The 17,833-nt window shown below is 48.2% G+C and overlaps 2 protein-coding genes across 2 annotated transcripts in view; one reads left to right on the top strand and one right to left on the bottom strand.

Annotated features, from left to right (window-relative positions):
* Nucleotides 1–13,281, top strand: part of LOC110494691 (CTTNBP2 N-terminal-like protein) — a 32,870-nt gene extending 19,589 nt beyond the window's left edge. The window contains exons 3-5 of the mRNA XM_021569985.3: nt 7,395–7,628; nt 8,021–8,128; nt 8,226–13,281. Of these exons, the coding sequence (XP_021425660.3) occupies nt 7,395–7,628; nt 8,021–8,128; nt 8,226–9,506 (1,623 nt within the window). The 3' untranslated portion in view covers nt 9,507–13,281. The remainder of the gene's footprint in view (nt 1–7,394; nt 7,629–8,020; nt 8,129–8,225) is intronic.
* A 704-nt stretch (nt 13,282–13,985) lies between these two features.
* Nucleotides 13,986–17,833, bottom strand: part of LOC110494693 (suppressor of tumorigenicity 7 protein-like) — a 58,170-nt gene continuing 54,322 nt past the window's right edge. The window contains exon 15 of the mRNA XM_090206309.1: nt 13,986–16,022. Coding sequence (XP_090062435.1) covers nt 15,981–16,022 — 42 coding nt within the window. The 3' untranslated portion in view covers nt 13,986–15,980. The remainder of the gene's footprint in view (nt 16,023–17,833) is intronic.

Consider the following 17,833-nt stretch of genomic DNA (forward strand, 5'->3'; position numbering starts at 1 on the left):
TTGCTCAGGGCACTCAGTCTCATACTACAGTCAGGAGAATTATTCAGTGCGTGGTTCTCCAGAGCAGCCACAAGCTGCCATTGATGTGGAAACCTACTGTACGGTGGTGTGTCACTGTCAGCCACAGGGTGTTTTCCTATTTCCATTTAGTCTTAAGGGTGAAGGTTTGTTAAGTTTGTTTTGTTTCCGTCTTGTTCCTCATTTCTTATAATAGCATGGTTTGCTGGGAAATGAAGTTGGGTTAATGTGATTATATAACAGATATTTCTGTGTTCTGTTTATACAATATTTGATGACGGCTAAAACTTTGCTCACTGTTAACCAGTACACATCCATGACTCATCTTGCCTGCTTCTCCTTATGCTGTGGCACGCATCTTAATGCTGTACCCTAGCGATGCCCATATTTGACACACAGCGGGAAAAAAATATTTTCTCTGGTTACTGGGGCGGCAGGGTAGCCTAGTGGTTAGAGCGTTGGACTAGTAACTGGAAAGGTTGCAAGTTCAAATCCCAGAGCTGACAAGGTACAAATCTCTTGTTCTGCCCCTGAACAGGCAGTTAACCCACTGTTCCTAGGCTGTCATTGAAAATAAGAATTTGTTCTTAACTGACTTGCCTAGTTAAATAAAGGTAAAATAAAAAACTGTAAGAAGCACAAAATATGACTGCCTACTTTCGGGCATGTTAGCATGTTAGCAGCGCCACATTAGTGCAGGAATGACTGAATAAGCATTGTTTGACCTGGCTGTTAAGCATAAGCTACTTCAGGAATGTGTTTCATGTCAGTCCTCCTCCTCAATTGCACCACTGGAACACCAAACGTGTGTGTACTCCTTGTTTACTTTATGACAGATGTCAGAGCAGTCCCTGTTGAGAGCTGGAACAGACAAGGATGACAACAACGGTCGGAAGAGTCATTCAATCCGTAGTGCTGAAGATCCGCTTTGTAGCGCGATTGACAATTAAAATCAATGTTCAATGTTCCTACGGTCACAGAGGCTGCATTCACGGTAAACGCTGCATATGTCGGATCAATCAGAAATTACCTTTACATTTTAACGTGGATCTTACTTAAGTGATACTTTGGCGATACGGATTGAATCCAGCCCTTAGTTAGCTACAGCACATACAGCTCTGGAACCAGGCTTGGCACTTGGTGCGGGGACCAGGCTTGGCACTTGGTGCGGGGACCAGGCTTGGTGCTTGATGTGGGAACCAGGCTTGGCGCTTGGTGCGGGGACCAGGCTTGGCGCTTGGTGCGGGAACCAGGCTTGGTGCTTGATGTGGGAACCAGGCTTAGTGCGGGAACCAGGCTTGGCGCTTGGTGCGGGGAACCGTGCTTGGTGCGGGGAACCAGGATTGGCGCTTGGTTTGTGGACCAGGCTTGGCGCTTGGTGCGGGAACCAGGCTTGGTGCGGGAACCAGGCTTGGTGCGGGGACCAGGCTTGGCGCTTGGTGCGGGGACCAGGCTTGGCGCTTGGTGTGTGGACCAGGCTTGGCTTGGTGCGGGGACCAGGCTTGGCTTGGTGCTTGGTGCGGGGACCAGGCTTGGCTTGGCGCTTGGTGTGTGGACCAGGCTTGGCGCTTGGTGCGGGGACAAGGCTTGGCGCTTGGTGCGGGGACAAGGCTTGGCTTGGTGCGGGGACCAGGCTTGGTGCTTGGTGTGGGGACCAGGCTTGGCTTGGTGCTTGGTGTGTGGAACAGGCTTGGCTTGGTGTGTGGACCAGGCTTGGCTTGGTGTGGAGAACAGGTTTGGTGTGGGGACCAGGCTTGGCTTGGTGCTTGGTGTGTGGATCAGGCTTGGCTTGGTGTGGGGACCAGGCTTGGCTTGGTGCTTGGTGTGTGGACCAGGCTTGGCTTGGTGCTTGGTGTGTGGACCAGGCTTGGCTTGGTGTGGGGACCAGGCTTGGCGCTTGGTGCTGGAACCAGGCTTGGCGCTTGATGTGGGGACCAGGCTTGGCTTGGTGCTTGGTGTGGGGACCAGGCTTGGCTTGGTGTGGGGACCAGGCTTGGTGCTTGGTGTGGGGACCAGGCTTGGCTTGATGCTTGGTGTGTGGACCAGGCTTGGCTTGGTGCTTGGTGTGTGGACCAGGCTTGGCTTGGTGTGCGGACCAGGCTTGGCGCTTGGTGCGGGGACCAGGCTTGGTGCGGGGACCAGGCTTGGCGCTTGGTGCGGGGACCAGGCTTGGCGCTTGGTGTGTGGACCAGGCTTGGCTTGGTGCTTGGTGTGTGGACCAGGCTTGGCTTGGTGTGGGGACCAGGCTTGGCTTGGTGTGGGGACCAGGCTTGGCTTGGTGCGTGGTGTGGGGACCAGGCTTGGCGCTTGGTGTGTGGACCAGGCTTGGCTTGGTGCTTGGTGTGGGGACCAGGCTTGGTGCTTGGTGTGTCGATCAGGCTTGGCTTGGTGCTTGGTGTTTGGACCAGGCTTGGCACTTGGCATGGGGAGCTTCACTGGATTGTTGTATTGTTATGTGGGAGAGTGAGGATTGTTCACCCTCTCTCCTGGGTCACACATGTCAGATACAGGACCAGGGTACTGGATCATTGATCAGATATAGGACCAGGGTATTGGGTCATTGGTCAGATACAGGACCAGGGTATTGGGTCATTGGTCAGATACAGGACCAGGGTATTGGGCCATTGGTCAGATAAAGGACCAGGGTATTGGGCCATTGGTCAGATACAGGATCTTAAGTGATACTTTGGCGATACGGATTGAATCCAGCCCTTAGTTAGCTACATCACATACAGCTCTGGAACCAGGCTTGGCACTTGGTGCGGGGACCAGGCTTGGCACTTGGTGCGGGGACCAGGCTTGGCGCTCGGTGCGGGGACCAGGCTTTGCGCTTGGTGTGGGAACCAGGCTTGGTACTTGGTGCGGGGACCAGGCTTGGCTCTTGGTGTGTGGACCAGGCTTGGCGCTTGGTGTGTTGACCAGGCTTGGCTTGGTGCTTGGTGTGTGGACCAGGTTTGGCTTGGTGTGGGGACCAGTCTTGGCACTTGGTGCAGGGACCAGGCTTGGCGCTTGGTGCGGGGACCAGGCTTGGCGCTTGGTGCGGGGACCAGGCTTGGCGCTTGGTGTGTGAACCAGGCTTGGCTCTTGGTGTGTGGACCAGGCTTGGCGCTTGGTGTGTTGACCAGGCTTGGCGCTTGGTGTGGGGACCAGGCTTGGCTTGGTGCTTAGTGTGTGGACCAGGCTTGGCTTGGTGTGGGGACCAGGCTTGGTGCTTGGTGCGGGGACCAGGCTTGGCTTGGTGCTTGGTGTGTGGACCAGGTTTGGCTTGGTGTGGGGACCAGGCTTGGTGCTTGGTGTGGGGACCAGGCTTGGCTTGGTGCTTGGTGTGTGGACCAGGCTTGGCTTGGTGCTTGGTGTGTGGACCAGGCTTGGCTTGGTGCTTGGTGTGTGGACCAGGCTTGGCTTGGTGTGGGGACCAGGCTTGGCTTGGTGCTTGGTGTGGGGACCAGGCTTGGCGCTTGGTGTGTGGACCAGGCTTGGCTTGGTGCTTGGTGTGGGGACCAGGCTTGCTGCTTGGTGTGTCGATCAGGCTTGGCTTGGTGCTTAGTGTTTGGACCAGGCTTGGCACTTGGCATGGGGAGCTTCACTGGATTTTTGTATTGTAATGTGGGAGAGTGAGTATTGTTCACCCTCTCTCCTGGGTCACACATGTCAGATACAGGACCAGGGTATTGGGTCATTGGTCAGATTCAGGACCAGGGAATTGGGTCATTGGTCAGATTCAGGACCAGGGAATTGGGTCATTGGTCAGATACAGGACCAGGGTATTGGGTCATTGGTCATCATAACTTGCTGTCAGGCACAAAACTGTGCTCACTGTGTGTTTCAGAGCCATGTCTTCTGTCTCACAGGACTCCTGTGCTTTCCTGCCTCTCCAGATGTTCTATCCTTTTTGATCTGCCCTCTCATATCCCAATGGACCAGATGGAATAACAGCATGAATAAAACTTCACAGCCTCTGTATACCAATCAGTGGAGGCTGAGGGAAAGGGGCAAAGGAGGACTGGCTCATTGTAATGGCTGGAATGGAATAAATGGAACAGAATCAAACATGTGGTTTCCATATGTTTGATACCGTACCAATTCTACCATTCCAGATATTACAATGAGCTATTGCTCCTCCTGCCATCCTCCTCTGATCCCAGAGATATTAGAAATGACATTGGCTTTTGTTTGGTTCCAGCCTAGCAGATACACACCTGACTTTACTAGCTAATAATCTTGAAGAGTTTGACTAGTTAAGTTGTGTAAAAAAAATAAAAATAATTAAAAGCCTGCCCAGCAGAAACAAATCTGACCCTCAGCAGATAAGAATGGCCATCCCTGGTGTCAGCCATTGATCCTTACTAGACCTGTGCCTTGTTTCCCTACAACCACTATATTGACTGTTCCTAGGTTCACTGCAGCTCAGAAGCAGTCGCTGAAGTCGGCTAGACTCCCATTGTTCCCCATGCACTGGTAGAGTAAAACAGAGGTCTAGTCAGTCCTGGCCCCAGCAGCAGCCACAGCTGTCCCAAACCTTGTAAACGCTCTGACTGAAGACAGACACCATCTGTTGCTTCTTCCTCTCTCTGTACTGCCCTTTCCTCTTTTGCCTGCTCCCTCTCTCCCTCTCTCCCCCTCCCTCCCCCTCTCTCTCTCCTCCTACTTCCTCCCCCTCGTTCTACTGCCCTATCCTCTATTGCCTGCTCTCTCTCTCTCTCTCTCTCTCTCTCGCTCTCTCTCTCCTCCTACTCCCTCTCTCCTCCTCTCTCTCCCTCTCTCCTCCTAATCCCTCCTCCCTCTCTCTCTCCTCTTACTCCCTCTCTCTCTCCTCCTACTCCCTCTCTCTGCCTCGCTCTCTCTACTCCTTCCTCTTTTGCCTGCTCTTCCTCTCTCTCTCTCTCTCTCTCTCTCCTCCTACTCCCCCTCTCCCTCACTCTCTCTACTCCTTCCTCTTTCGCCTGCTCTTCCTCTCTCTCTCCTACTCCCTCTCTCCTCCTCTCTCTCTCTCCTCCTACTCCCTCCCCCTCTCTCTCTCCTCCTACTCCCTCTATCCTCCTCTCTCTCCCCTCTGACTCCCTCCCCCTCTCTCTCTCCTCCTACTCCCCCTCTCCCTCTCTCACTCTCCTACTACTCCCTCCCCCCTGTCTCTCCCCTACTCCCTCTCTCCTCCTCTCTCTCTCCTCCTCTCTCTCTCTCCTCCTACTCCCTCCCCTGTCTCTCTCTCCTCCTACTCTCTCTCTCCTCCTCTCTCTCTCCTCCTACTCCCTCCCCCTCTCCTCCTACTCCCCCTCTCGCTCTCCTGCTCTCTCTCCCTCCCCTCTCCCCATCTTCCTAGTAGGGATAGGAATCCCCACCCCCATAGAAAATATGGTTGATGTTTCTCTTGGCATGTAATGTTTGCAGCTCTGGCTGACTTCCTGTTTAGCGGCCAGTGGAGTGGAAGGAAGATTCCTGCAGCAGGCCTGAAGGGAAAAAAATAGCAGCATGTAGAAACTGAAAAAGAAACAGATTATGTATTTTAAAGTTACTGGGAAGCCAGGTTAAACTTGTGTATAGTACATGTTTATAGTGCTAGTTAGCGAGTGTCTGATGATGAGATTGATTGATTTTCTTACATAGTTACAAAACTGTAAAATATCTCCGGTAAAGAGTGTGTTTATTTAGGTAGAATCTTAAATGAGCGTTACAGTAAGAGCTGACTGAACAATAACAACCATCATCCTACAACATATAGCCCATGTTGACAAACACACAGTCTACACCATATACAGTGGGGCAAAAAGGATTTAGTCAGCCACCAATTGTGCAAGTTCTCCCACTTAAAAAGACGAGAGAGGCCTGTAATTTTCATCATAGGTACACTTCAACTATGACAGACAAAATGAGAAAAAAAATCCAGAAAATCACATTGTAGGGATTTTTTATGAATTTATTTGCAAATTATGGTGGAAAATAAGTATTTGGTCAATAACAAAAGTTTATCTCAATACTTTGTTATATACCCTTTGTTGGCAATGACAGAGGTCAAACGTTTTCTGTAAGTCTTCACAGGGTTTTCACACACTGTTGCTGGTATTTTGGCCCATTCCTCCATGCACATCTCCTCTAGAGCAGTGGTGTTTTGGGGCTGTTGCTGGGCAACACGGACTTTCAACTCCCTCCAAAGATTTTCTATGGGGTTGAGATCTGGAGACTGGCTAGGCCACTCCAGGACCTTGAAATGCTTCTTACGAAGCCACTCCTTCGTTGCCCGGGCGGTGTGTTTGGGATCATTGTCATGCTGAAAGACCCAGCCACGTTTCATCTTCAATACCCTTGCTGATGGAAGGAGGTTTTCACTCAAAATCTCACGATACATGGCCCCATTCATTCTTTCCTTTACACGGATCAGTCCTGGTCCCTTTGCAGAAAAACAGCCCCACAGCATGATGTTTCCACCCCCATTTTTCACAGTAGGTATGGTGTTCTTTGGATGCAACTCAGCATTCTTTGTCCTCCAAACAAGACGAGTAGAGTTTTAACCAAAAAGTTATATTTTGGTTTCATCTGACCATATGACATTCTCCCAATCTTCTTCTGGATCATCCAAATGCTCTCTAGCAAACTTCAGATGGGCCTGGACATGTACTGGCTTAAGCAGGGGGACACGTCTGGCACTGCAGGATTTGAGTCCCTGGAGGCATAGTGTGTTACTGATGGTAGGCTTTGTTACTTTGGTCCCAGCTCTGTGCAGGTCATTCACTTGTGATCATTTTGACCCCACAGGGTGAGATCTTGCGTGGAGCCCCTGATCGAGGGAGATTATCAGTGGTCTTGTATGTCTTCCATTTCCTAATAATTGCTACCACAGTTGATTTCTTCAAACCAAGCTGCTTACCTATTGCAGATTCAGTCTTCCCAGCCTGGTGCAGGTCTACAATTTTGTTTCTGGTGTCCTTTGACAGCTCTTTGGTCTTGGCCATAGTGGAGTTTGGAGTGTGACTGTTTGAGGTTGTGGACAGGTGTCTTTTATACTGATAACAAGTTCAAACAGGTGCCATTAATACAGGTAACGAGTGGAGGACAGAGGAGCCTCTTAAAGAAGAAGTTACAGGTCTGTGAGAGCCAGAAATCTTGCTTGTTTGTAGGTGACCAAATACTTATTATCCACCATAATTTGCAAATAAATTCATTAAAAATCCTACAATGTGATTTTCTGGATTTATTTTTCTGATTTTGTCTGTCATAGTTGAAGTGTACCTATGATGACAATTACAGGCCTCTCTCATCTTTTTAAGTGGGAGGACTTGCACAATTGGTGGCTGACTAAATACTTTTTTGCCCCACTGTAGCCCATGTTGACAAACATGCAGTCTACACCAGTGTCTCTCAACCCTCCTCTGCTTCCTCAGGCCCAGCACAGAGACACCTACGTGGAAGAGCGCTATGGGAAGTACAACCTGAGCGACCCGTTCCTGGCTCTGCAGAGGGACAGCAATGCCTTGGGAGTGCAGAGCTCTGGGTTCCACCAGGCTGCAGCATGCTTCAGCCCCCTCGCTGTACTCAAGCTGGTGGTCACCCACTGCAGGAAGATGCAGGAGAAGATTCTGGCCCAACTAGCTGCAGCTGAGAGCAGACAGAGGAAGGTAGGTCTGGGGCTGGCGCTTGGGCAGTGGCTGGAGATGGGGTTGGGATTTGGAGCTGGGGCTGCAGCTGGGACTGGGGTTGGGACTGGAGCTGGGACTGGATCTGGGGCTGCAGCTGGGACTGGGGTTGGGACTGGAGCTGGGACTGGGGTTGAGACTGGAGCTGGGGCTACAGCTGGGACTGGGGTTGGGACTGGGGATGAGACTGAGGTTTAGATGCCAACCCCTCCACTCTTGATTAGATTAAAGATAAACTAGCTGGCTACCAAAGCATAACTAATCAGGGGGGGGTATTTTCCACCTTGTCTCAGGGAAGTATTTAGTGAGCAGAATATCCTAACCTGAGAACGGATCATTTCTGTGTCTCTGTCTCCTCCCTGGGGTTGTGTCAGGCCATTGCAGATCTGGAGGAAGAGAGGAGAAGGCATGCAGAGGACACAGCCGAGGGCGATGATGTCACTTGCATCCTGGAAAAGGAGAGGGAACGCCTCTTGCAACAGGTAGAGTTAACATCAATAGTGATGAGTGATGATAACTGCTATGGGCTATTTCGTTTTTATCCGTTGTAACCTATTCTACTCTATTCTGTGCCTTTAGCTGGAGTTTGAGCGAGGCCAGTTGTGTCGTCTGGAGAAGGAACAGAAGAAGGTCCTGGAGCAGCTGGAGGAGGAGCGGGTGCAGCACAAGCAGCTCTCCTCTGCCCTGGCCAAGGAGTGCAAGTGGGCCAGCCAGCGGGCCCTGGAGGAGGGCCACCGCCTGGCTGAGGCAGGCCGTAGGCTGGAGAAGGAGCAGGGGGAAGTCCTTGCCCTGAGGGCTGAGCTGCAGGAGGAGAGGAGGAGGGCCCTGCAGATGGAGGCCAGGGTGGAGGAGCAGCTGGCTGAGTTCGATACGGAGAGGGAGCAGCTCCGCTCCCGGCTCAAGAAAGAGGAGGCCCAGTACTGCCAGCTGCAGGAGCAGGTGGAGGCCCTGAAGAGAGAGCTGCAGGGAGAGAGGGGAGATGAGGAGGAGAGGAGAGAATATCCCGTGGACACCAGTGGAGGGTCACCACCACCCCCCCCACAACCCAGCCAGGCAGAAGGGGGCGAGACTGAGGAACCTAAAGTCAACGGGCACCATGACTGCCCCACGGAGGAGCAGGTGCCATCCCTTCCATACGGATTGGGCCAGGACAACTGGAGTGAGAACAGCAGCTCTGTTCTTGGGTCCCCTGCCCTCCTGACCAAAATTATATCCCTCTGCAGCACAGGGACCTCCTCTGTCACCTCCTCCCCATGCTCCTCTCCTCAGCTGGCCACCAGCCCCAGCTACCAGTCCTCCTACCAGGTAGGCATCAACCATCGCTTCCATGCTGCTCGCCACAAGTTTCAGGGCCACACTGACCCAGAGCAGCAACAGCAGCAGCAGGGTGGAGGAGGGGGTGGTAGCCTGCCTCACTCCCCCAGAGACCTGTCCCCAACCCCTAGCCCATCCCCTGAGCCCGTCTCTGTCCCTGTCCACAGCCCGGCCAAGCAGCTGGCCCGCAGCACCGTCACCCAGGTCCTGTCCCGCTTCACAGTCCAGCAGGGGGCCAAACCTCCGCCACCCAACAGTTCTCCCTTTGGCACTGACTACCGTAACCTGTCCCCCTCCTCCCCGGTAATCCCCAGGGCCTCTGGTGCTGCTCTGCCTCTGGGAGTCCGCTCACCTACCATTCCCCGAGCAGAGAGGGGCAACCCGCCCCCCATCCCCCCTAAGAAGCCTGCCCTGGCCCAGTCTCCAGCGTCGCCCATCCCTGGTACCAGAGCCAACCACTTCCCTGAGCTGTCTGGAAGCTGTGGTCTCACCAGGTGCCAGGAGAATGTTAAAGAGCTGGATATGGTGGTGTCCTCCACCAGCTAGTCTAGCCTGCTACTGGGTGCTACTAGCGCTGTGTTCTCTTATACTGCTCACATGTTTGTATGCAGAGAGATGCTCCAAAGCACTGTCAAGTTAACTTTATTGGAATTTTTTGGTCTGTTTCATTCTACTATAGCACTATACACCTAGTTGGAAAAACATTAGGAACACCTTCCTAATATTGAGTTGCACCCTCTTTTAGCCCTCAGAACAGTCTCAATTTGTTGGGACATGGACTCTACAAGGTGCAGAAAGCGTTCCACAGGGATGCTGACCATGTTGGCTCCAATGCTTCCCACAGTTGTGTCAAGTTGACTGGATGTCCTTTGGACCATTGTTGATACACACGGGAAACATTTGAGCGTGAAAAACCCAGCAGCGTTGCAGTTCTTGTACCCCGTTCAAAGGCACCTAAACCTTTTGTCTTGCCCATTCACCCTGTTCATGTCTCAATTGTCTCAAGGCTAAAACATCCTGCTTTAACCTGTCTCCTCCCCTTCATGTACACTAATTTAAGTGAATTTAACAAGTGACATCAATAAGGGATCATAGCTTTAACATGGATTCACCTGGTCAGTCTATGTCATGGAATGAGCAGGTGTTCCTAATGTTTTGTACACTCAGTGTAGATATATTTGTACGTATCCATTTTTTGCTTTCTGAATCATAATAAATAAAATAACAACAATAAGAAATAATAATAATAATAATAATAATAGCATAAGTTTATTCAGTAAAATGGTGAAAAACAGGCAAAAATGCATGTCAGTTACGGCGTACAGTCATGGGCCAATCAAATCTCTCTCTCTGCACTACTTATCATCAGGGTTGGGCTCAATTCAGAATGATGGAACTGACTCCCATTCAACTCATGAGTTGAAATTGAAATTTAATTGGCCACAAGATGTAGAATTTGAGGGAGTGACAGGAAGTGGAATTTAATTCAGTACAATTCAAAGAAATTCCACTCAGTCATAGAACATGAGAGTTTCATTGAATCTGACAGGTCACATTTCCAGATACCAAATAATATTTCACTTTTCTCTGGAAACAGTGTTCATATACTTTCTTCACCTCTATGCTTAGAATAGCCAATTATATTTCCACCAAGCATTTCATTTGTTTGGCTTCTTTTTGAAGGCCTCGGGGTCAACTTGATGGATAAACTAATGCATTCTGGGAAACGTAGTATTTTCGCAATATTTAACTACATTTAAGTGATTAATGAAGTACAGTTTGTCCTGAAAATCAATTGTTTCAATAATATTTTATATTCATGTATATATTGACATGTTTGATGTACAAGATGTACATTATATTTGTATAGACTACACCCAATATAGAATAGGCATTTGAATTGCATTGAATTTCCCTGAATTCAATTCTATTTAATTTCATTCAAATTAAAATTACAATTCTGTATCCTGTTTACTACTTCAGTTCTAATTCAATTCAAATTCAGTAATTGTATTGGAATTTATGAGACATTCTCAATTACATTCTGAATTGAGTCCAACACTGCTTATATTACAGCTTCTGAAATTGAGTTAGGAAATATACATATCTCTAAATCAGGATTTGGATTTAGCCTGCTTTGATGTTCTGGAAACACTGAATAAAATAAGAGAGTTTATCCTGAACTTCAGAGTTTAATAATGAAACTAGGCGGCTTAACACATTATATTTCCTAACGTGGCACATGATTTTAACATTCTGTATCTTCAAGTCTTGATCAGTTGACAATATGTATAATGTATACAGTATTATTATTAATATAATGTACTATATGTATAGTAATTACTATAACAAATGTATATTTTCTCTCATACCCATGGTTAATTCGTTTTTTATGTGGTACATCAGCATTAAATGTTATCTTAGTGTATCACTTGGCTGCCAGGACTGGTAATCAGCACTGCTGCATGGTTTAGTAAGACAATCAAGTATTATATTATAGTTATAGTATTACATAGAATTTACTGTACTATAACTTGTGTTATTTACCCCATAGCTATTCTGGCAATGATGAGGGGGTCGTTGTGGGGGGAAATATCCAAGTATTATACATCATAAAAATGTAATATATTGTAGTATCGTCACTTAATGATTTCTGCTTGCATTTGCTGTTAATTTAATTGAATATGATCTTAAAGGTCGAATGCAGACATTTTTATCTCAACGTCAATGAATTACTGGGTGATATTTAAGTACCTTACTGTGATTGTTTTCAATTAAAATGTTCAAAGAGGAACAAAAAATTGCTTCTTTCGCAAAAAGCAATTTGTCAAGCAATAATTTTACTAGGACTGTTTGGGAGTGGTCTGAGTGAGCGGCCTAATTGGACTAGCCTAGTGGGAGGGACATGTCATCTGAAAACTAACTATTGGCAGAGAGGGCAAACTCTCTTTGTTGTTGGTCTATTAATTATACCGCCTGGTGATGTCACCAGGCAGTCCAAAACCACACCCATGCTGAAATTTCAGGCAGTCTTTTAAAACAGCTCTTACACTAAAAGGGCATTATCATCCTTTTCACAACTGCACAGTATTATTCCAACCTCAGTGTGGAAATATACACTGTAAATACAAAAGTATGTGGACACCCCTTCAAAGGAGTGGATTTGGCTATTTCAGCCACACCCGTTGCTGACAGGAGTAAAGATGGTCTGTCCTCGGTTGCAACACTCACTACCGAGTTCCAAACTGCCTCTGGAAGCAACGTCAGCACAATAACTGTTTGTCGGGAGCTTGAAATGGGTTTCCATAGCTGAGCAGCCGCAAACAAGTCTAAGATCACCATGCGCAATGCAAAGCGTCGGCTGAAGTAGTGTAAAGCTCACCACCATTGGACTCTGGAGCAGTGGAAATGCATTCTCTGGAGTGATGGATCACGCTTCACCATCTGGCAGTCAGACAGATGAATCTGGGTTTGGTGAATGCCAGGAGGACAATACCTGCCCCAATGCATAGTGCCAACTGTAACAGTTGGTGGAAGAAGAATAATGGTCTGGGGCTGTTTTTCGTGGTTCGAGCTTGGCCCCTTAGTTCCAGTGAAGGAAAATCTTAACGCTACAGCATACAATAACATTCTAGATAATTCTGTGCTTCCAACTTTGTGGCAACAGTTTGGAGAAGGCCCTTTCCTGTTTCAGCATGACAGTGTCCCTGTGCACAAAGCGAGGTCCATACAGAAATTGTTTGTTGAGATCGGTGTGTAAGAACTTGACTGGTCTGCACAGAGCCCTGACCTCAACCCCATCGAACACCTTTGGGATGAATTGGAAAGCCGACTGCGAGCCAGGCCTAATCGCCCAACATCAGTGCCCGACCTCACTAATGCTCTTGTGACTGAATCGAAGCAAGTCCCCTCATTTAGTGGAAAGACTTCCCAGAAGAGTGGAGGAGGCTGTTATAGCAGCAAAGGGGGAACCAACTCCATATTAATGCCCATGATTTTGGAATGAGATGTTTGACAAGCAGGTACTTTTTGGCCATGTAGTGTATGTATACACAGCGCAATTCACAGCACAATTCTATTTTACAGTGCTCAGATTATTATGTATTGTACTGCATTGCATAACCTTTTAAACTTCCATGCATATGATTGAATGTTAATGTTTTTTTATACCATGCTAATCATATGATTTGTTACAGTATTATCCATGATGGATATAAAATGAGTCCGCTCACTTCCCGCCCTCACTGTATCTATTTATATATCGATTGATCAATAACCCTGGTCTGGTAGTTTCCAACGCACATTAAAAGATCTGACCATGCTTTCCTGTTTTTACTGGTTGTCCGTCGCTTTCTTCTGGTCTATGAGAGAATCTCAATTGCATTTCCTTTATTCCTTGCGTCCTCTCTCCTCGTGTCATTCACAAAACCCATTGGATGAGAAAGTCATGGGGCGGGAACTCTAACCTTCTGATCCAATGGATTTTGAGAAGGAGGTGAGGAGGGAGTATGTGAGGAATCATGGAAATGCATGCAATTGAAATTGTTCCTCTTTTGAATCCCACTAATTGTGGCCCTATCCACCAGGTGTCACTGTTTCATTACGTAGCAGGCAAAGGTACTCACTCTCGCTGTCTCTGGTATAAAGCCCCCAGCCAGCAGATAACACTGGAAAATCACTGTGTACACACCTCTACTACACACACAATGAATGGCGCTCGCTCTAATCACAGCCAACAGAAAAGGATTGGACTTAACAGCTCTGGTTAAAGTTAAATAAAGGTTAAATGAAAATAAAATATGTAAAGTTGTAATTACCACACCACTTACAACTTTCCCATGAATAAGGCACTGATGCTTCAACCCAAAACATGCATGTTGTATTCTTCTGGTATGTGTTCGTCTTTTGTGTGTTGATTCAATCAAGAGTAGCACAAAGGCAGCCACCAGCTGTTGTGAAATTGCAAATAAAATAAAAAACAGGAAGGCCTCTACACTGTTTATGCTCCCAATTCAAGCAGTGAATCTTTTCTGTTCTTCACATGTATTCTTTATTAGCCCAGCACCTACGTTTTTTAAGGATTTGAGAACGACCACAAACTTTTCAATTGAAATAGTGTCATTTTTTTCAACTTGTTTCATACAATCTGTGTTTCGAAATGTTACAGTGAAGTAGATGTATACAATTTCTGTCTCATCCAAAGTCAGTCCATTAGTAACCCAGCACTCCGTTATTCATATTCAACATGTTTCTTACTATGGCCCGGTATCTGAAGCCAAAGTTAAGTCATTTCAGAGTGAGTGACCTTATGGAGTGTGGAGCAGGTCAGCATGCGCTGACCAACCGACTGGGGTAGCAGACCCGTTTCTCAGCCGACAGGCGGTTCCTCCTCTCCTGCCTGCATGGGAACAGAGTGGGTCACCTCCCCTGCTCCACTCACCTCATTAACATTCCTGTGTGGGACAGCAGGGCCGCATTGCGAGGCCAACACAGACATGTCTGGCCTCCAGCAAAGCTCTCTCAGTAAACACAGTCCCTGGATGATGAGCTGTGAGTGGCCACATCTGAGCTGCTGTGACAGGCTAGGGCTCAGGCAGGTTCTATCTGCCGGCCCGGGCTGAGGGCAGCTGAAGGCCAGAGCGGAGGCAGACTAAGCTCCCATGTCTGATGCCAGCCCATCACTTGACCTAGAGACATTTTACTGTCCTCTAAGACGGAAAGTGGATCTTTAAGTAGAAATAGTACTATAATAGCACTGTCTGTTACCACCACAACCAGGAGGTTCTACAACAGACTATGCTGTAAATCGTTGTGGTACAGCATGAGAGAGCCAAGGGACGTACTGTAGCAAGGTACAGTAATAAGTCATGGTGTAGTTAGTAGGATGTGATATGATATCATCCTCAACTACTGGTAGGTGTGTCGGACAAGGTGTGAACATAATTCATGCCAGAGAGGTCAAGGTGAACACATTAACCATTGTGATTTACAGAGAGAATTACAACCCCTTCACAGACCTCCAACCACAAAATAGCCTGAGTGACTGTTCGCACTGTCCCAACCCTGTAAGAGGAGATCTATTAACAGGCCGAAGGAAGTGACACGCGGTAGTGGCTGGCTATGTTGCCATGTCGTCATCCAGGCCAGGACAGACATCTGATGGGACAGGCAGAGTCTCTCCCCTGCCACTGTCCTCCTGTCCAAAATTAGCCTGGACCATGAGCCTGGCCCAGAATAGGAGGAATGGTCGCATTGTGGCATGGTGCTGAACGCTCAGAGTCCACAGCTGGAGCGTTCTAGACAGGGGGCCTACTGGCCCATCACCTGCTTCCTGTAAAGCAATTTGTTATAGAGTTGTCACTGTAAAATCTACAGCCCGTCCGTGAGGTAAAGAAAGACGGGGTCACACGTAATGAGGACACCGCAGCCTCGGTCTGGCTGTGATGTAACCAAAGGAAGGACAAACACTTCCAGCTTAGCCAGTAGCTGTGGGTAGACACATTTTTTTTTATGTACAGTGAAGCATGTATGCTCCATGTTTTAGAATAAAAAGATATGTGAGGCCAAAAACAACTGTGATGTGTCATGTCATATAATTAAGCAGACAATCATTTAATTAGGCTTCTGAATCCCCCTGCTCCCCTTACTCCCAAGAGAGACACATACTGCGCCTCCGCTGTCTATGTGTTGGTCATTTTAGACCACTCCCAGCACCACCTCCACTCAAATCAAATGTATTTATATAGCCCTTCTTACATCAGCTGATATCTCAAAGTGCTGTACAGAAACCCAGCCTAAAATCCCAAACAGCAAGCAATGCAGGAGTAAATGTCAGTTGGCTTTTCATAGCCAATCATTAAGAGTATCTCTACCACTCCTGCTGTCTCTAGAGAGTTGAAAACAGCAGGTCTGGGACAGGTAGCACATCCGGTGAACAGGTCAGGGTTCCATAGCCACAGGCAGAACAGTTGAAACTGGAGCAGCAGCACGGCCAGGTGGACTGGGGACAGCAAGGAGTCATCATGCCAGGTAGTCCTGAGGCATGGTCCTAGGGCTCAGGTCCTCCGAGAGAGAGAAAGTAAGAGAGAAAGAGAGAATTAGAGAGAGCATACTTAAATTCACACAGGACACCGGATAAGACAGGAGAAGTACTCCAGATATAACAGACTGACCCTAGCCCCCCGACACATAAACTACTGCAGCATAAATACTGGAGGCTGAGACAGGAGGGGTCAGGAGACACTGTGGCCCCATCCAATGATACCGCCGGACAGGGCCAAACAGGCAGGATATAACCCCACCCACTTTGCCAAAGCAAAGCCCCCACACCACTAGAGGGATATCTTCAACCACCAACTTACCATCCTGAGACAAGGCCGAGTATAGCCCACAAAGACCTTCGCCACGGCACAACACAAGGGGGGGCGCCAACCCAGACAGGAAGATCACGTCAGTGACTCAACCCATTCAAGTGATGCACCCCTCCTAGGGACGGCATGGAACAGCACCAGCCCCTGTAATAGGGGAGAATCCCAGTGGAGAGAGGGGAACCGGCCAGGCAGAGACAACAAGGGCGGTTCGTTACTCCAGGGCCTTTCCGTTCACCTTCACACTCCTGGGCCAGACTACACTCAATCATATGACCCACTGAAGAGATGAATCTTCAGTAAAGACTTAAAGGGTTGAGACCGAGTCTGCGTCTCTCACATGGGTAAGCAGACCATTCCATAAAAATGGAGCTCTATAGGAGAAAGCCCTGCCTCCAGCTGTTTGCTTAGAAATTCTAGGGACAATTAGGAGGCCTGCGTCTTGTATGTACGGCAGGACCAAATCGGAAAGATAGGTAGGAGCAGGCCCATGTAATGCTTTGTAGGTTAGCAGTAAAACCTTGAAATCAGCCTTTGCCTTAACAGGAAGCCAGTGTAGGGAGGCTAGCCGGAAAGTAGAGCATTCATCAAGATTAATTTTCAGATTCAACAGAATATCTCTTTGTTTCTTTTTTTTTCTTTTTTTTTTTTTACCCCTTTTTCTCCCCAATTTCGTGGTATCCAATTGTTGTAGTAGCTACTATCTTGTCTCATCGCTACAACTCCCGTACGGCCTCGGGAGAGACGAAGGTTGAATGTCATGCGTCCTCCGATACACAACCCAACCAGCCGCACTGCTTCTTAACACAGCGCGCATCCAACCCGGAAGCCAGTCGCACCAATGTGTCGGAGGCTACACCGTGCACCCGGCAACCTTGGTTAGCGCGCACTGCGCCCGGCCCGCCACAGGAATCGCTGGTGCGCGATGAGACAAGGACATCCCTACCGACCAAGCCCTCCCTAACCCGGACGACGCTAGGCCAATTGTGCGTCGCCCCACGGACCTCCCGGTCGCGGCCGGTTACGACAGAGCCTGGGCGCACCCAACTCACGCCCTGACCATACTAAAACAAAGACATAATAAAATAACTAAGGTCAGAACGTGACACCCAGGACATACATGTATTATTCTATATGCTGACCCAGGACATACATGTATTATTCTATATGCTGACCCAGGACATACATGTATTATTATATATGCTGACCCAGGACATACATGTATTATTCTATATGCTGACCCAGGACATACATGCATTATTCTATATGCTGACCCAGGACATACATGTATTATTCTATATGCTGACCCAGGACATACATGTATTATTCTATATGCTGACCCAGGACATACATGTATTATTATATATGCTGACCCAGGACATACATGTATTATTCTATATGCTGACCCAGGACATACATGCATTATTCTATATGCTGACCCAGGACATACATGTATTATTATATATGCTGACCCAGGACATACATGTATTATTCTATATGCTGACC

This window comes from Oncorhynchus mykiss, chromosome 17, assembly GCF_057628025.1.
Source record: "Oncorhynchus mykiss isolate SJ-2025 chromosome 17, ASM5762802v1, whole genome shotgun sequence".
NCBI lineage: Eukaryota > Metazoa > Chordata > Actinopteri > Salmoniformes > Salmonidae > Oncorhynchus > Oncorhynchus mykiss.